General features: G+C 36.7%; 1 protein-coding gene across 1 annotated transcript; it reads left to right on the top strand.

Annotated features, from left to right (window-relative positions):
• Nucleotides 1–105: 105 nt before the first annotated feature.
• Nucleotides 106–20745, top strand: bag4 (BCL2 associated athanogene 4). The gene is made up of 5 exons (XM_055169000.2): nucleotides 106–433; nucleotides 12812–12931; nucleotides 13023–13208; nucleotides 13470–13727; nucleotides 18213–20745. Exons 1-5 carry the CDS (start codon nucleotides 296–298, stop codon nucleotides 18696–18698), a joined length of 1188 nt encoding a protein of 395 aa, XP_055024975.2. The 5' UTR covers nucleotides 106–295; the 3' UTR covers nucleotides 18699–20745.
• The last annotated feature ends 394 nt before the right edge of the window (nucleotides 20746–21139 follow it).

Raw genomic sequence — 21139 nt, forward strand, 5'->3', positions numbered from 1 at the left:
CAAAGAGGAAAACTGTTCATTTTATTATTGTGACGCAAAAATGGCGTTATGTGCGTCACACCCTCTGCTCGCATCCTATTGGACCGTCTAGCTGTCAGTCAGGCGGCAGGCGACGTATGCTGATTGACAGCGCCGTTACCATAGCTCTGACAAAATGAAATATATTTACTATATACTGTAAAAGGTGCCAGAACCGATAGTTAAAGTGTTTGAAAAGAAGTTCTCGTTTATCTTAGGTCAAGTTTGAAACGGTGAAGTTAAGAAAGCAAGCAAGAGTTGAGAGGTTTTGTCGTGAATGGCTTTCGACGCGGTTGGCAGCGATAGAAGCGGAGGTGAGGCTGCGTGGATCATGCACCAGCACATGCAGACCGATCCCAAGTCCTCCTGGCCTTCAAGCTACAACTCAGAAAATAATAACTGGAACAACGGCATGGTGAGCATTTTGACATTTTATTATGGTAGGGGCTGATCTAAAAGATGCAGCCATTATAATGTGCTTCGAGCGATTTTGTCTCTCACGCGGTGAAAACAACTAACAGCACTCGACTGACTCAACACTGGCCCGCGGGTTGTGTTAAGTAAGCATCGTCTGGGGTCGTGTTCGCAAGGGCAGTTTTGTTTACTAGCGCAGTTAGGTGTAACCTCTGTTAGCTGATGCTATGTTAAAGCTTTAAACCGAATGCATATGACATGAAACTGTTGCAACGTGTCATTGATGACTCATAACTGAATGATTTTTGACACAATAGAGTCATACCTCATTCCCTGGTTTCATAAACAAGGCTTAAGACTAGTCCTAGACTAAAACACATTGAGCTGTCTCTACTGACAGTATACAGATCTAAAAATATGCCAGTGGCATAATTTGTCTTAAGATACAGACCAGTAACGTCTTTTGTGTAAGGCATGTTCATATAAGACGCTTAAACGTCTTAATTTAACTAAGGCCTAGTCCTGGCTTAAGCTAAGCCTGAGGGCTTTTCCACAAAATAAGATTATGAAATATTATTTTGTTAAGTCAGACGATTTGGTTTCATTAAGCAAACTTGAAAAGTTTGAACTCAGTCACTATCTCAACTTATACGTGGTCCGGGGCAGGTTAACTGTCAGGCTAAGCCTCAGTTGTTAACTAGACTTCCACTAACTTACTGAACTGTAAATGCCATGATATTACCGACGACTCTCTGACATGCTGCAGCCATTTTATTTGACTTTATAAACCACCATCAGTATAAAAATGAACTTGTACACTAAATTTAACACAATTTGTTACAGTTATAATTAATACAATATAGACATGTGTTTAATTATATGGTAATTCGTCCTCGGGCGCAGTAATATTGACAGAAGTTTGAGCAAGAGGGGGAGTAGGCAGGAGTGATGATGTTACTAAGCACCGAGGTCGAAGTGCTGCAAACTAAGTGCTTATCTGCCATACAATATGGTTCTTATGTTTTTTTTGTCCCCTTAAAAATCGCCACGTTTTATTTTGTGCCACCATACTTACTGGTGTAACTACTCATGTAACAGTTTTTAAATAGGGAAAACATGGAAGTGTTTGGTGGCTTCTAAATTCATCCCTGTTTGGATCCTAAGGAATGAACAGTGATGGGAGTAACGCGTTACAAAGTAATTCCACTACTTTTATCAGTAACGAGTATGTAACAAAGTTTTTTTTTTAAATCAAGTAACGCAATTACAATTACTGAAATTGAAATGAGTTCGTTACTCGCGTTAATCTATTTTGTAAAAAAATAACACTTACAGACAAGACATTTCTGATTTAACGCCGCATGACCGTGGTGGGCGGCGCAATGAATCATTAAACTTCATCATGGCTGACAATGCATATAGAATGAACATGAAAAATCTAAACGGGACAACATACCTTTTGTTTAAAAATTGTGCGCAAGTCATAATCCATCCGGTCTCATGTTTGTAAATTATCTTTGCCAAGCAATCCCAGTATGACATTAACTTGCATTTGTAGTCCACAAAAGCAATAAATCTGAGACATGTTAATATATATCTTAGATGTTTACATCGGCCTTCATGGAAGAGAACGATCCGCGATTGTTGTTTCCAGAAAAATATTCACACTGTGCTGTACAACTGTTAAAACATGTTAAAACTCCATAGTATGAGAGTGCGCATTTAGTTTCAGTTCGCGAAGAGACGGTCTAACCTTCGGAGGACACGCGCCTGTCAGCAGGACACATCAGAGACGTTTCTGGCTTATTAAAAAAAATATGGATTCAGAAAAATTATCATTTTATTTGAGAAAATATGACATGTTGACACAATTGTCTCCAAATTCTTAAAGAGACAATACACAATTTTAACACACTATATATTTTCAATGTAAACATACAGAATATTTGTCTAAATGATATACATAAATAAACTAAGCTTACATATTAAGATAATTTCTAACAAAAGAATTCAGTGGCTGAATCTAAAGCAAAATAGGCTCCTACAGTATGTGATATATTAGAGTCTTGCGTGTAAAATAACCCATCCATATCATTTCATTGTTTGACTGTTCAGTACTGTTCATATTTACATTTAAAAAGCAGACATAAAAGTAACTTAAAAGTTACTTTCGGTAGTAACTAATTACTTTTGATATACAGTAACTGGTAGAGTAACTCAATTACTTTTGGAAGTAACTAGTAACTGTAACTAATTACTCATTTTCAGTAACTTGCCCAACACTGGGAATGAATGGGGCTAGGCTAAATGCTAACACATTCATGATGTGCTGTGCAAAGAGTTTAAGTTGAGGTAAGAACATAGTAAATTAGTGAAAAACGGTGGTTGTCCCTTCGCACTATTAGCACCTGAACACATAAATAGGGCTTCACACTTATAATCAGTGTTCATACCTTAGGCCTCTTTTCAACTGATCCTCACCCTGAAAGCATTAATGAAATTTTAATTTTTATAACTTTAGAATAAACCAGTGGTTTAAAGTCTCTCTTATATGAAGTCTCTTCATGATGAATGGTGGCGCTATAACGCACACATAATTTGTCATCACTATAAAATAGAAATGTTTCATGTAACATGTCATGTTATAGTGATTGGTCAAGAATATTTATAACATATATCAACTTTTTACACATTCCTTGTATTACTGTAGATGGCATGAATTCAGATGCTCTCTACCTACCATTCTCTCAAAGACCTCTTGATTTTTTTCCAAGGCAAGCAGTTCATCTTCAGAAGTGAAGCTGTGCTACTGATAGATGCCAACAGTGCCAGTCAACTTCAGTCATCTTTGGCAGCTAACATTATAGATTAGACACTTTTAGCATCTGATTATGCTTAAATGCTTAAATCAACTACACTCACTATTATGAACAATATCTTTATATTTATGTTTTATTTTCACCTGTTACTTTTTTGTCCACTCAAAGTGCTGCTTTTTAAATGTGCCCCCAGATCTGTTTAATTTAAAGTAAAAAAATTAATAATTCTTTAGCTAAAAATGTATTATATAGGCTACACAGTATATTATCAATAATAAAAACAAGTAAAGGCAGTAAGCCTGTTTTAAGTTTGTACACGGCATTCTAATAAATTACAGATTGTCTCTTTAAAGTTAAAATCTGTTATGTTTAAATAGTACAGTTTTTAGAGAATACAGGAAAGTAGAAGCAAAGAGAAGCAAAAAAGCAAGATGAGACAGGGATTGAACTCAGGTCACTGAATGCGCCGTTGAGCTATTTGAGAGCACTTACGACTAGGCTATCATTTCCAACGATGTCTGATACAGTTTCAGGCTGTGATTTGATCGTAATTTGTAGATTTTAATTTTGTTGCTGTATGAATGCATTTAGTTTATAAAGACTTCCCATCCTTTTATTTTATTTTTTTATTGCAACAGAATTATCATTTTTAGTCAGTAGTAAATTCTTCATACATTTCTATCACAAATCAGCACTCTCTCTTTAATGCAACACTTTTTTTTACCTTAAAATAACACTTTCAAAAAAGTTTCAGTCGTTCATCCACCCGAAAAAGGGTGAACGGCACTTTCACATTCGCTTTGCAGCCCTAAAGAAGAACCGCACTAAAGAAGTTTCCAACTGTCGGGTCACGGACCTGTAGTTTGTAGTTCAGCAGACCTACAATCCAATCAAAGCCAGCTTTGCTGCAGTAGGCTAAATTATTTACGACAATAGTGGTATTGGACAATTCCGCCAATTCCAACCTGTAGGGGGAGCAAAGAGCAAAAACTCTTTAGTGTTGTTTTAACTTTGATTGATTTGATCCACGCTCAAGCCTCGTAAAAAATTAGTAGGACTGCGCAAGCCTGTTGATAAAGCAGAACTGTGATTTTAACAGACATATTAAGCTAGCACAACTATGTAATTTTATATGCAGTGCCGCTGCTAGCCATTTTGGTGCCCTAAGCATAATTCCTTTATAATGCCCCCCACCCCGACCCTAAGAAAAAAAAAACGTTTGTTTTTGCCAGTTTAATTTTTTATTGCCAAACATATAACTTAATAGCAGAAAGTAAAATCTTCACAACTTTAGCCAACACACACTACACATTTGAACGTGCAAACTTTTATAGAATAGCAAAACAGAAAAATTACCAAACTTAAATTATCAAAATAATCCAGACATGTTTTTCCCAAGTACAATGTCACTTTAAATAAATTACATTAAATAAACATCAATAAGTAAACAAGAATACTCATTCTTAAATAAAACAAAGATTCAGAGAACTAAGTGTCACAGTAATGTTTGCTTTATATCATGACGTTTTATATTTATATATATTTAAGAGTGATGAATTGTAACATGTGCACTGACTGCTAACGTTAACTTTTACTGAGAAAGTATTAACCACCGTCACGTCAAAATAAACCACAAAATAACTGCTCAATATCTAAAGACGAAAGTAAAAGTTGCGCCAGTTATTTGTAAAATGCATATGCATAGGTAATGTTTTACAGTAATGTTTCTCAATTTAGCTTGCACTGAAGTTATAAATTATAACAACATAGTTTGCTAAACATTAATATCAGCACAGCAAGTTCGAGGGCGGCGCATTACGATTAGCAGCAACTGCAGCTGCAGCCCTTGCGCATTTCCCTTATTTAGAAGTGAATGATTAAACATGATGGACTTACCTGCAAGTAATGCACGGGCATCATCCCGCAGTTTCTTTATTTTCCGATCCTGACTCCTGCTGTCTTTTCGGGGACATTTCCAAAAGTTGCCTTCTGACTGTCCGTTTCTATATCCGAAAGCTGCAGCCTGCGCGAGGTCGCATTTGCAGGCTGCATACGTCATCATGCTTTATTTCAGTTAACTGAACATTACATTAGCAAGTCATAAGCATATTACAACAATTTACGATTAACTAAGAATAATAGTTAACTTTATAATTCAGGGATGTGATTTTTCCGGATTAATCCGGAATTCCGGATTTTCCGACCTGAAAATGTGACCTACGTGAATCATGCAGATATGTAAAAAAAAAAATAGGGGGGAGGGGGGTGTCTCACAGCCGTCGTCATGCTAATCCGGGACGGATACACAATCGCCGTCTCCCCGCAACAGGGCCACACCGGGCGGGACGTCAGATGACAAAGAGATGCGTTTTCCTTCCTTTCCAAGTATCAACAAGGACGTGTTTCCGATCGTTTATCTCCTCTCTTCTCCTCATGTGCGACGTTTGGCTGTCACTCGCATGACGCGAAACAAAGCGGCATTTATATACACGTCGATTTACTTGGTGGATTTGGAGCGGCAATTTTCACAGAAATGAGAGAAATGAAGTGAAAGCATAATTAAACCCATCCGTTAATGTGCACGTCTGATATGCGCGCGACCCTCTGCATGCGCTTCTCCTGGCTTCGCTCTTCATGAGCACCTGGCTTTGCTCTTGTGCTCAGCAAAAAGTGCGAACTCAAGTCATTTAATAAATGAACGTCATTTCGTTTTTACCTCATAGACTAACAATGACTACGTTTACATGCTGTAAATATTCGGGTTATGGTCAGGTTAAGGTCGGGTTTCGGGTTTCTGAAACATTCGGAATAACCCGTTTACATGCGTGAGTAGAGAGAGTTACCCCTGTATACATGGAATTGGCAATATCCTGATGTAAACTGTGATTAAAAGATAAATGCGGTGATTTTGCGTGGCTCACCAGTGCGCTATGCGGTTTTACCGCCTTCATTTACTAAAATAAAATTATTATTTAAATCCAGAACAAGCTGCACCGATGTAGAAGCAGGGTAGGCTAAGTTACACGTCTTTCCTTTTTTGAGAAAAAGATTAACAAGCTATACTAGCCTTCAGCTAAATATATTTTTGAATTTTTTTTTATTGAAGAACAATTTTCTAACAAGAAGGTTTTTAAGTGCAAATGTACAGAGCATCGGTAAATGGAGAACACAACCGTGTCTTAAAGAAATTAAAATTAGACAGTATTTATGCACCTATAAATGTACAAAACGAATGCAATAGCTTACAGAAGGCAATGAATATTTATTTATGGCATTTTCAATAATATATTAGTAGATAAATTAACATCTATAAAGTATGAAAACGAATAAATCAATATTTTGGCTAAATTAAGCTGGATGGATAATTTTGTCATCCTTTCAGAACAAGCTTATATGCTATCTATAATAACTTACATTATATCCTGAGTGTTACTTGGCCGAAAATATGTAGAAATACATGCAAGTAAAAAAGTACAGAACAAAAATGTTTACCTCACGCGGATAGAACGAAAAGCCGTTAATTAAGCGGACTGAGGACGTGCAGAAACAGTCGAGTCGGCAGATGATCACCAATGTTAATAATGTTTCACGCAGGTACTGTTGATGATAAACTTTCATATCTAAATATCAGGTATAAGTATTCAGTCAGTTAATAATAAAGCCACCGGCTCAGTTATATTATGCCGCTTTGTATTTGTGTTGATCAGTTAAATTAAAGTAATTTTAATCTTAGAAACTGCATCAAGATGCAGACGACGCTACAGTTATTCTGTCATCTTTAACTTTTTCACACATTCACTGTATTTAACGAAATATGAATACCATAGTATTACATTTTGAATTCAAATTCACAAAAAAAAAAAAACAAGTTACTCTCATAACTATTGACAAAATTTGGCCTTTATTATACATGTATGCTTTGAAAAACAAGAATAGCTATATATTAATTGAACATGAAAAACGCGGTTGTTGCAATTGGTTTCCTCCTCGCTCTAAAAGTGTGGCGCATCTCTCTCGCCATGCTTACCTCTCCTGCGGGGTTTTTGGCGCATACAAGAAGTTCCTCTACTCAAAAGACCAAGATTCCTTGCGAATAGAACATGCGCAGCACACAAATCAATGTTCCTTTTGATGGGAATATCCCGATGCGCGTTTACATGACCAAAATTTCGGGTTAGAAAAGAGGTAACCCAGGGGTAATATTCGGGATTTTAAAAACAGGAATATGAGCATATTCGGGTTTTTGCCGGTGTTTACATGAACGTGCGCGACCGGGTTATTGCTAATATTCCGGATTTGAACGGGTTATTGGCTGCATGTAAACGCAGTCACTGTTTTAGCCGCTAAAACAATGTTAGTCTATAAGGTAAAAACGAAAATGAAATTTAGCGTTTCTTTCTTCAGTTACTAACTTAAGTATGTGAGAAGGAAAATATATTTGAGTGATTTCCGATTGATTTGACACATCTAGGCTATTAAGAGAATATGATGTAAGAAGCTTTTGATAGTTGACTAAACAGCAGTGGTAAGATATGTTTACCTAAAGCAAATAGAATACATTTCGTTTTACCTCAGAGTCTAACATTATTCTAGCGGAAAAAACGGCTATGGTAAGATCTGTTAACCTAAAGAGAATTAAATGTTTATTCCTTTTTAATAAATATCTGTTTTAAGTCTTTAAGTTTTATATTGTGTTAAAGTCACTATATATTTGATAAAATACCATGTTATCTAAATACAATGTGTGATGTGTTGAAGTTTTTTTAATAAAAAATAACCCATGTTATAATACATTCATATAATATTTCAGGAATAGAACAATTAAATTATTCTAATGTTAGGGGAACGTTAAACTAACCTAAAAATATTAAAATAACGTTATGGCAATGTCTATTTTCTTAAAGAAAACATATCCTGGCTAACCAAAAACCTTGGAAAATAACGTTTTAGAAACCAAAAACTAAAGTTAGGGGAAAGTTTTGGGAACCAAAGATTGTTAGCTGGGGATGGGCAGGAATAGTTGTAAAATCCTGGAAATCCAGGATTTATCAATATTCTACATTAAACAATGTATTTTTTTTTCGGGCTACTTATATTCATTTCAGGCTACCAAAAGTTTAAGAGTGCCTGCCCGAAGGGCTACCAGGGATTTAAAAATTTTGCGAGCCCTGCAATTACTTTTATTTATTAGTGTCAACCTTCATTTGATTATGTTTAACAGCTAACAAAGTTACTCATCTACAGGGGTCTAAAATTAGAAAAAGAGACCTTTAAGACACTTTATTATAACTAAAGGTCCTGTGTAGCACATTTTTACAGATATTTGTATAAAAAAAAAATACCCTGGTAAAAATAGAAGTACTGATTTAACTTCTTTACTCAAGTAAAAGTATCAAAGTACAGGCTTGGAAATGTACTTAAAGTATAAAATTAAAAGTAGCCATGCCAGTGATAACCATTTTTAATGCAAAGCGAACGTTACCTGGATCACACAAATGCTAGAGTGCAAGCTGAGAAACCTAAGTGGATATGGAAAAAAATCTTTATAAGCCATTGCCTACATTTTATTTGGATGTCTGCAAAATAGGCCTTCTTTTGACATGAACATTTGCATGTTGCATATTTAGCTGTTAAAGTTGGGTAAAAATGCAAAACAAAAATAAGTTAAAACATATTTTTTTGTCATGGTTGTTGTTATAGAGAGAGGTGGTGATGGAGCAGTGGACAAGACACTTGCTTTTGATTCCCACTGTTACACATCCACCAAATAAGTTGTTATGTGTCATACTGTACAAAAAAGTTGCATGTTGCACATCTAGCTGTAAAATAAATTAAAATTTGTTTTTTGTTCAAATAAGTTGTTATGGGTCCTACTTTACTATCCGTATAGATCCGCAACCAGTTTGATTGGCGTGTGTGTGGGGGGGGGGGGTCTCAATATATTTTCCTGCTTTTTTGTCCTTAGCCAATCACATGCCTGATAATTGTTAATATTACGAAATAAGAAAGTTTTGATGACGTATTCAGCCTGTAAATGCGACCTCTGGAGGCTGCAGCCTTCGGATTGAGAAACGGCCTCTGTCAAACTTCGTCAGGCGCCCGCGCGATCAACCGGCACGGACAATCAAAGGCTGGGGGGCATACTTTCTAGACTAGAGCCATTAAATTTCCTTTCCCCCTCTTTTGTAACATATACATGGATAAAAAGGGGCTAATAATATTTTTATAGGCTAATGAAATAATTTCAGCATTAAAATTTTTTTTCATTAGGCTATTATTTTTGGTGCCCTCTCAGCACGTGGTGCCCTACGCACAGCGCGTGATGCGCGTTATGGGAGCGGCGGGGCTGTTTATATGAGACCTAAAATTAGTTTGTTATTACTAGTTAATCAGCTGTAACCAATAGCAACATTTCCACTATTTAAATCTTATAACCTGTTCTAAGTCAAATGTTGTATGTATGTATATGTATGTTTGTCTGTATGTGTATATATGTATATTAGGCATGGGTCGGTATGAGATTCTGGCAGTATGATAACCGTAAGCAAAAATACCACGGTTTTGCGGTATTTCATTGTAACACTAAAATGTGTTATTTTCAAATGTCTGCATATAAAAACATCAACTTTTTAACTGGACACAATACATTTTATTTTTAAGCAACATACAACATTTATGCCAGGTAAAAATAACGCCTTTAAATCATAATATTCTTTACATACTGTATTTTCCGCACTACAAGTCACACTTTTTTCATAGTTTGGCTGGTCCTGGGACTTATAGTCAGGTGCGACTTATATGTCAAAATTAACATGAACCAATATAAAACATTACTGTCTACAGCCACCAGAGGGCGTTATATGCTGCTCCTGTAGTCTACCCCTAAAAAAATTAACTGAAATTAAAGACAACTGAGAAAGACATGGCACAAACAAAATGCCCCCAAAAATAAAATCCTATTCTATTACAAACTCCAATTAGTAAAATATGCAGCCGAAAATAATAATTTTCTAAATAAATGCGACTTATAGTCCAGTGCGACTTATATATGTATTTTTCCTCTTCATGACGCATCTTTTGACTACTGAGACTTATACTCCGAATCAACTTATAGTCTGAAAAATACGGTCATATTCTGTTATGGGCACTGAATGCTGTCTAATTTGTTAATTATTTTAGATAAAAATGTAAATGCAAAGGTATGATAAAGTGAAATGGGACCCTGTCTGTGAAAACCCAGCCAAAGTAATTTTTAGTGATTAACTATTTTCTACGCAAGTGTCTCAGATCAGGTAAAGACGGCATTGCTTGACTTGAAGTCTTTATCACTTATGATGTTGTATTTTGTAATGTGACGGTTTATACCTGCTCTGAGACACATCAAACTTGCAACACTGTATTCACGTCCAGCAGTAGACTGAACAGAGGCATAAAACTCCCGCAATGTCTCATTTAAAAGAGAAGCAGAGTAGATCTCGAAATTGCAATTGTTCTGTCTCTGGTGCAAATAGTCACTGAAAGTGTTAACTGCCCATTTAGTTGTCTTTTTTGTATTGACCTCATCTTTGTCGTCTTCGATCTTATCTAGCTCTGCCGGTGTTAATTCTTTGTGCCGCTTTTTGTCATTCAACGTCTTTTCCAAGCCTTCTATTTCGTCTTGCCCCTGTGCCCATTTCTCAAAATTGCCTTATTCACCATATAAATTAAACGATATGCAAAAATCACCCATTTAGCCTACCTAATTAAACGTTTTCATATGTGTCTTTCACTCTGTTTGCAAGTGTAACTGTGTTACTATGGTTACCAATGTTTATAGTAGTGGATTAATTTCGAACTGTAATCAAACTGACTGGAACTACCTGTGCATTAAACGGTTTTATGCACACCTTCCAGCCAATCAGAATCGAGTATTTAAACAGCCCGTGATATAATAACATTTAAACATTTTCACAGAAATGTCCTTATGTTCTTTGAGTTTTCTTAAACGAGTTGTTCTTGTATGTAATATTATATATGAGGGGCTCAAATGCAAAGCCTCTAAACACCACCTCTGTCAAAAATGAGATAATGGTATAAACCGAATGCTCTCGGTACGCATTATATGTTCATCAAATACTTTCGCTTCAAATGTGCTTAATCACACCCTCATGCCATTTAGAAATACCTGTTTGTTGGCAGAATCTATTAAAGGGTTACTCCACTTTCATTAAAAAATCCCAATAATTTACTTACCCACATGTTATCCAAGATGTTTATGTCTTACTTTGTTCAGTCGAGAAGAAATTACGTTTTTTTTGGGGGGGGGATCATTCCAGGATTTTTCTCAATTTAATAGACTTTATTGGACAGTTCACAGTTTTAATGCAGTTTAAAATTGCAACCCTGAAAGGGCTCTAAATGTTCCCAACCAAGACATAAGGGTCTTATCTAGCGAAACAATCATAATTTTCACCAAGAAAAATTAAAATATGCACATTTAAACCACAACTTCTCGTCTTGCACCAGCCGTGTGATGCGCCACTCTTACCAAGTGATTGTGTAAGCACGTTGAAAGGTCACGCATACCATATGTAAAACGCACTATTTTAAAGGGACAGTAAGTAGGGTTTTAAGTGTTTTATTAATCAAAATGAATGTCTTTATTCATAAATATGTCCTCATTGGTGTCAAATGACCTCTGCCAGTGATCTGACTTTTCTTTGTAAGCTTAGAATTTCTTTTCTTTACTTACATTGGACGGGTAAGTCTAAGGAGGCTTCCATGTCGCTCTGCTGTATTGATAAACTATAATAGCAAAGAGGAACAAAAAGCACTAGCCCACCAACGCGTTTCCACAACGTGTTTTCGTTCAGAACACATGAACCAGCTGCAACGGACAAGGAGATCAGCGATTACGTAACGGCTACCGTAGTTGCAACACGCATTTGGAAAAGCGAGGTGCTAGAGAGCACTATTCGTTTGAATGCAAAATACAATTTCACCACTAGATGAGGGTAAATCCTGCTTATTTATTAAACTGTCATCAATTAGTATCATTACATATACAACAACATCGGAACGGTCCTTTTTCTCCACACTTGCGTGACCTTTCGACATGATGACGCATTACGTGAGGTTGCGCTGGCGCGTCACACGGCTGGTGCAAACGAGTGTTTGTGGTTTAAAGGTATATTTTTTTTATTTTTCTTGCTGAAAATGATGATCGTTTTGCTGGATAACACCCTTGTGCCTCGTTTGGGATCGTTTTAAGCCCTATAAATCTGTGTCGAAACTGCTTTTTTTAACTGCATTTCAACTGTGAACTGTTGAGGTCCAGTAAAGTCTATTCAATTGAGAAAAATCCTGAATTTTTTTTCTTAAAAAACGTTTTCGACTGAACAAAGAAAGACATCAACATTTTGGATGACATGTGGGTGAGTAAATTATCTGGAATTTCCCTTTTAAAAAAGTTGCTCATTTACAAGAAAACATGTCAGCCACACTTAGAGGGGTTTGCATCTGAGCTCTTCATATTTAACACTTAAATATCTAATGTATTTATGGTTTCATTTTTACACAAGGAATCTCAGTATCCTGGCTACTCAAACTATTGGTACCCGCAGTCGCACACAGCGGGATCATACAGCAACACATATCCCCCTGGAACGGAGGTCAATGGACAAGCTGCATACAATCCTCAGGTACTGCCAACACTTCTGTCTTATGTAACATCCTCTGTCAGTTAATTACACAGCATACTTATTACACTCCTCACTGATGTGCCCTTTTCAGGCAATGTCAGCCTGTCCCAATGGAGTGTACAATCCAGGACAGTACTCGACGAATATGCTGCATCCATCCAATCCGTTCTACTGCAGTGATCCTTCAAGACAACCTCAGTATCACAACCAGGGCTGCCCTGATCAAAACGCAGGGGGCTCAGCTCCTCCCCCCTACCCCGTAGCACACTGTCAAGCGGTAAATATCCATAAATGCAGATATAGGGGATGTGAATGTTTGTCCTTAAAAAGAAATATTTACGTTGTTCTTCTTATAGTAAATAGTTATTAGTGAGTGTTTGTAATAATCATTAGTCAGACGGAGTCAATGTAAGTAAAGCACTTAACTTGAACAAATGATGTATTACTAAAACTAAAACAAAGGTTAATAATTAATCCAAACATTTCTAAGTCTCTACAGTGACAGTATATTTATAGTACTTAATGTTCTTTCTCCTAGGCTCCTGGCTACCCTCCAGGATCTTATTCACATTACGGAGAGGGATGCGCCTCTACTGCGCCCTACCCCAACCAGCAGCCCATGCTCACGAGACCCCAGCACGAGGCCTGGTCCCACTCTGGAGGCTATGGGCCCACGCCCCCTCAACAACAATGGCCATCCAGTAGCCCGACACCTCATGGACATTATGGCAACCATGTACGACCACCTCACCCACCGCCATGGCAGGGACCTGCACCGCCACCATATGAGCACAAGGTACTCTTTAAAACTTTCATTGAAACTTTTCTACAGTGTAATTAAAATAGGATAATTCCTGCATTGAAACATCTTTATAGCTTACGTTTGGGCTAATGAAGCAAATGTATTAATATTTTATTCACACATTTCTACCATGATTTCGTCTTTATCTTCTGTCGTGCACTTTACAACTAATGGAGTTATGTTATGTAAGAGGGAGCCCTCCTTTTTGCCCTTTTGAAAGTATCTTGGGTGCTTTACATCTTACCACCTTTGTTTCCAAGCAACTGACACTAGTTGGAAAGGTTAGACGTCTGAAACATTTACTGTATCTCTGTATGTGTAAAGTAAAAGAAAATAAATTACCTAGTGAATAAAATTAAACTATTGAAATAAAAACTCCTTTCCTATTTTACATTCAAGTTACACAAACTGTGTTGAAATATAAATCATGTGAAAAAAAACATAAATCTCGTGCTAGCTGCTGGCGTTATTTTTTTTGGCACTAACTAGTACTCAAGCCGCCCACAGTCTGTTTACTAACTGAAGCATATTGCACACAAAACTGAAAGACTTTCTAAATCTATTAAGCGCTATGGTTGGCTGACTTTACATATTGTTCGTGAGTACAGGCAAGTTTTTCATATTTTTATTAGTGATAGACCGATATATCGGCCGACTGACGTTTGACGCATGGCTCCAAATATCGGCTCAAGAAAATCGGCAGCCTGTTTCGGTCATTGGCTAAGGCTGATGAAACAAAAATCGGTATCGGCACCTGCACCGAAAAATTTATATCGGTCGATCCCTAATTTTTATACAATTATTATGAGGGTTTCCAATTAAACATCAAATTTTTGCCATTAGTTATGAATAAATCAGCGTGTTAAAATTATGAACTCACCCACACAAAATCTAACAAAACCACTCCTTTAGGTTGGCCAAACACGTGAAGATTTTAAGCTCGATTTGCACCCTCGGTGATAGAAAGACGGCGTTCCGCATGATCGATTGCTGTTTTATAGCAGCCGATTTTTTTGTTTGTTGTTTAAAAACTCTGGTGTGTGTTGTCTTTGCGATTATTTTGCTGCTCTTGGTTGCATTATCCAAATCGCAAGCATCAAGTTATGACTCTTACTGCTCTTGATTGGGTTGCCTCCAACATGACAGCTGCAATAGCCAATGAGAACTTGCAAGCTTTAACTGGATGTTGCGTGCTTTTATAGCTGAAACAAGACACACACAAACATGACATAAAAGGGAATTGCATACAGTCGTATATTTGTGGTTCTAAAGTTTATCAAAACGGTTTCCCAGCATCAAAATGTCTGGATGTTGCATTTGGTTGCACTAATATAATGTACTAATATATATATATATATATATATATATATATATATATATATATATATATATATATATATATATATATATATATATATATATATATATATATATATATATATATATATATATACGCGCATACGCCGCCACGTCATCATTGTACACAAACAGTAAAAGGGTCTATACACAGCCTTGTAAAGCCAGTTCATTTTACCAATACACGTGCACTGACTTTAACTTGCCCATAAATGGCGAGCATTTAGTTACACTGCATTTAAAAGCTAATTAATGAATGGCAAATTTTGTATATTCCAAAAACATTTTATATATAAAGCTGAGAAATTATACAGTCAGTCCCATAAATATTGGAACAAATGCACATTTAGTGTTATTTTAGCTGTTTATTTATCTAGTGTTATTTTTTATTTGGCAAAATTGACGTCCAATAAAGTGTAAATAATTTGATTAATTAATCCGCACCGGATGTAATTACTTATATTCTAAAATTTAATCAAAAGCCTTTTTAACTATGGCTGCGTCCAAAAGCTCCAAAATGCTCCCTTCAGGCATGAAGGCTTCAAGGCACATCCGAATTCAATGTTTGTTTACTTCCCGTCTCCTGAGATACCTTCATTGTCTTGTCCCACAATTCTATGCGTGGGCATCCACAGAGAATTTGATTGGTCAAGCCTGGTCAAGTTTGAAAAAATGAAATGTGGCCAACGAAGTGACTGAAGCACAAAGTTAGTGTAAATAAATTAACTTTCATTGCATTTCGAGCGCAAAATTTAGGGCTGCATAACGATTAATCACAACTATTCGTTTGCAGAATAAAGGTTTTTATTTACATCATATATGTGTGTGTGTGTGTGTAGTGTGTGTAGTGTGTGTAGTGTGTTTAATAATTATGTATATATAAATACATGCATGTAAAATTTTAATAAACAGATATATTTATAGATTAAATATTTTTATATAGTACAAATTATATTTACGTCAAGAAATTTAAATGTAAATATTTCTTTTCTATTTCTCTTCTATTTATACATCATTTTTATACACGGTAGTACACACACATATATGATGTAACCAAAAACTTTTATTCGGCAAACGATTAGTCTAACTAAATATGGGATTAGGATCACAAAGGAGCTCTCTGTTTATATTTCAAAGTAGTGAATTCCGTTACACTGCCTGTTTGAATGCATTTCCTGGAGCTGCATTTATCCCGCCGAAGCAGAGGTCTTCATGGGTCCACTTAGATCCGAAAACCCGAGGTCCGACCTGAGACCCGAGCGGGTTCGGGTCTAAAAGTTTTAATGGGTTGAGTATAATATTGGCGACATCGGGTCTCTGGTAATTTAAAATGAATGTGTTTTTGCCGTACGGACCCAAGACGACCCAAACTATTTCGCGTGTGTGCCTCAATGTCATTTTCAAACCTCTTCTCTGTTTGCCAAGAGCGCTTGTAGGTTAATTTTCGGTGAGAGACACACGTCAGTCAATTTTAAATGTACATTTTAGCGCTTGGTGTCATCTGACCTCTACTCTGAAGTCTTTAGGTGTGTTCGACATCGGCTGTGGCTGGATGTAACCGATCGGCGAGACTAGCCGCGTGCAGGTGGGGAGGAGCTGAAAACGGAGACGTGAAGTCGGACGCGCTGTGCTCCCCGTAGTTTGCGGCTTTTACGTCAAGCATGGCTGATCACGTGCCGTTTGCTTGCTTTATCGCAATAAACATGATTTGTAAGATGTAAACTACATAAAAAGTGAATTATACTGTTTTGAATGTCCGTGTATGAGCATGAGTGGAACTGAAGAGGATTACAGCATCTGTTTTTACAAGGATAAATTTTAACATAAGCATATCTTATTTAAATACCAATGTAGTGGGGTCTACGTTTTTTATCCATTTTATTTTGATGAAGATGATACAATATAACATCGCGACTACATGAAAAGAGCTTTAACTGTTATAAAAATACAGATTTGTGAGCGTTTGTGGAACTAAGGGCGTAAAAATACACACGAAACACACGTGAGTGTTGTCATGTGGTGAATCCGACCAATCGTGAAACAGCTGTGTCGTCATTACAGCCCGTGCAGCTCCTCTTCGGGAACTGCGCTGGCTAAGTCAGGCGGCTGATCTCGAATCGCTCTCGCGGTACTTAAAAACCATATGACACAGTCACGTGCCTGCAGCGCCAGCTTAAGTCGGACAAAAGTACTAACCAAAATGCACTGCTTCAAGTCAGCGACCGATCGGTCTGCGCAGCGCCGCATGAAGTCAAACACACCTATTGCCTCATGAGGCAGCGAGACGACAAGTTAGCTGCCTAAGCTTTCGGACGCAGCTTATGTGTTTTCTTTACAGCAGAGCTTTGCTGTTTATTAATATGACATCATTTAAACCATGAAAGCTGTTGGTTATTAGGTATTGGTTAGTAAAGTAAGCTGAAAAACTCAGTAAATCAAGTGTGTGAAACAGATAGTTTTCTTTTGAATTTGGTCAAATACAATATAGTTCCTGCAAAAAATTCCATTATTTACTCACAAATGTTGTTTTTTTGTTTGCAGTTATGTAAATGAAACTAAGCACATGATAAATTTTAAATGCAAATGATGGTTTTGTATATAAAACATAAAAGGAATAGGTTGGAGGTGTCTGTAAATCATGCTTATTTTAAAAACATTCATTTACTGACACTTTGGCAAGCACCCAGTGGGAAAGCTTATTTAATACTAACTTGGTTAAGACATTGATTACATAAGCACAGCTCCACTATCAATATATGACTGTACTTCACACTGCTGTCACATTTCTTCTTTTCACCCTTTCACATTTGTTGTACACTTTAAGTCTCATTTTAAGAATAAATGCTGCTTTCCTGCAAGGATTCCAAGTTTCCAAAACTCCCCCACTACACTGGAATCTTAATCTCAGTAACATGACTTTCAGTCGCTTACAAAGCCTTCCTAATTTCAGTGTGAACGCAAGTAGAAACACAGCAGATGTAGATCACTACCTGTGATCTTTGGTATTGTATAATATAGATAATACAAAGTAAAAAGAGTCACAAATCAGAGCCACTATCTAATCTACCAATCAAATACACTTGTTTGATTCTTTGTTTAAATCTACACATATCTCTCCCATAGGATCCACCTTATCACGGCCAGCCCCATATGAATCCACGAAACCAGCCTGCAGGCCCCAAACCACGTGACAGCACCCCGAATGCACCCCCGCCCAAATCTACCCAATACAGTGCTCCACCTCAAATCTACAACAAAACAACGTCCGGAGGAGGAGGAGGTACTGATCCCAAACCAGCCCAGAGCGAACAACCTCCACCTGCTTCCAGCCCGGGGTCGTTCGCCCCAACCGCACCTAGCGAAAATCCCGGCCTGGCTCGAGTCCAGCAGATTCTTGCCAGAGTCCAGCTCCTCCAGGAGGACGTGGACGAGTTTGTGGGGAAAAAGACGGACAAGAGCTACCGGTACCTGGAGGAGCTTTTGACAAAAGAGCTGCTGGAACTCGACTCGGTAGAGACGCACGGACAGGACGCCATTCGACAGGCACGTAAAGAGGCCGTTCGAAGGATCCAGGCAATCTTGGACCGACTGGAGAAAAAGGCTTTCTGAGGATTGATCGATCGCGCTTCCTTTTGATTAATCTTGTTTTTTCATGATCACAAATTAGTGTTTGCCAGTTAGTCGCTTTAATTGTCTGATACCTTTTAAATGTGTGGTGTTTTTGGGTTTTCCACCTCGAGTTTTAGTCAGAGTACAGGCAATTCTAATCATTGCAGTGCCCTCTGCTATCCAGCTAAGTTTCACTGCATAACACTTTTTTTTAAAGATTTTCTTTTATTCCTATTAAACGGCTAACTTGACCACACTAGTACTGCAAGGTTTTTTTTTGGTAGCACATGAGAGACTCCGGTACTCAATTTGCACTTTGATTTTTACTATATTGTTTATTACACGCATACATTTTTAATTTTTAAAAACATTTGGTGAATGAAACGAATAAGATTAGTCATTTGGTAAATCGTATCATATTTCTCGTTTATTTCTATTTGTAATATCTGTGTTTTTGGTCTGTTAAGAAAACAATTTTTTGGTTTTATATGTAAATGATTGGATTGCACATACTAGTTTTTTGATGGGTCTGTTTAGTCCAAACTTGATTTAGATTGGATAAATCTTGTACCAGCACGCACATTGCTGTCAGATCCACAATTTTCCCTGTTAAAATGTTGTCTAAGTTATCCTCTTGTCTTTAGCCTGCATATGGATTTCAAGACCTCATGATCATAATTGTGGCTTTTTGTTTATGTCTGTGTGCTATGTATGCTGGGGTACTACTAAAAGTCAAATCTTCTGGGAACATGGAGAAAAAATACTCTTGTTCAATGGGGATTGTAGTAAATTTGAATAAAATGCACTGTAAAATATTTGCTTTCCCTAATACCACCTTCCTTTGAAAAGCAATAGCAACTAGCAAATTATTAACTAAAAAAGATCAAGGTTTTTAAAGGAATAGTTCACCAAAAAAACTGGACGGTACCCATTGGCTTCCATACTATTTGTTTGTTAACTGTGTGTTTACTATCATTTATCAAAATAATTTATTTTATATTTAATAAAAAAAACTGGTAAAGGTTTAAAACAACATGGGGGTGAGTAAATGATGACAGTTTTTGTTTTTAGATGAACTATTCCTTTAATGTGTTACATCCTCGCTCCCTGTTTCAAGTTAAACATTATTATTTCAAGGGGTCTTTAAACTTAACACCTGCTGTATTTTCTGTTGTCACTTCCTTTGTGCTCTTGCAAGTCTTTGCATTAACATGTTTATATCTTGTAAAGACCTACGGGCTAATGTTGAATTTTGTTATTGGGACTGAAGCTGATCCAGTGGATGCGGGTGATGGCAACCAAATCTATGGGCCTCACTGCATTGTTTACAGCTGAACAGTAGGCATTTTTAAACAAAAGACTATAAGGAATAATGTACAGTTTATATCTGAAGACTGGGATGTGGATTATGGACAGACCATCAACACTTCCATGGAATTTATATAAAGAACAAATTCCCTTTAACACGACATTTAATACTTTGCACCAAAGTCACTGACATCCCTGACCGTTCAATTGGTCTTCCTCTTCCTACTACAAGGATTTTATGTCTTGTTTTGTAACAACGAAAACCAGTGCCATAATATCAGCAGGTGCTTTTCATATTGCAACAGAGATGTACATCAAATATATAAACAATACTGAGCTCTGCATGAAGTCTCAAAGTCCATGTTGATCTTTATCATGTTTTTGCCCAGCTGTCTGTAAATTATGACTCAATGTGTATACCTGAAATTGTTTAATAGAATAACCTTTACTGAAAAAGATGAGTATATTTGTAATAAGGAATATATTGAAAACAAAACTCTGAGTAAGGACCAAAAAGCTGCCTGCTGATGCTGAAGGCCCCAATGTACTGCATGTTTTTGAATACAAGAAGGAGCTGTTTATCCATAATGTAGGACTGAAGTAGAATTTCTCATATTAAAAATCAAGATATTAAAATGATTGTGTCATCGGTTTAAAATATACTTCATAAAGCAATAAATATGTGCTTTTTGATTTAGCAAATTAATTAATAAGCGAATAAAGTTATTTTTATATTCGACTGCATTCTGTTTCCAATATAAAGAAGGGTAAAAATGGGGAAATATCCCTCATATAAAAACCTAAATGCAATGCATCTCTGGTCTTGTTGTACATGCTGTGTTTATTAAAATCTAAGAAAACCAATCACAATTCAGGATACAAATATTACAATTACGTATTCGTTGACTGTTGAATGGCAAATTTTTGACAATGTAAGTAAATTATGATTTCTAATATACAATTTATATCACTTGTAAGAAATCAGAAATGATCTGAAAAATCTTTGTATTCAGTGGAACTTAATGGTTTAAAGGTGGTGTGTAAATTGTAGCGGCATCTAGTGGTGAGTTTGTGATATTGCACTAACAGCTAACCCCTCAATTATAAAATGCATATACACACAGGACAAACAT

This window comes from Misgurnus anguillicaudatus, chromosome 5 (assembly GCF_027580225.2).
Source record: "Misgurnus anguillicaudatus chromosome 5, ASM2758022v2, whole genome shotgun sequence".
In the NCBI taxonomy this organism is placed as follows: Eukaryota; Metazoa; Chordata; class Actinopteri; order Cypriniformes; family Cobitidae; genus Misgurnus; species Misgurnus anguillicaudatus.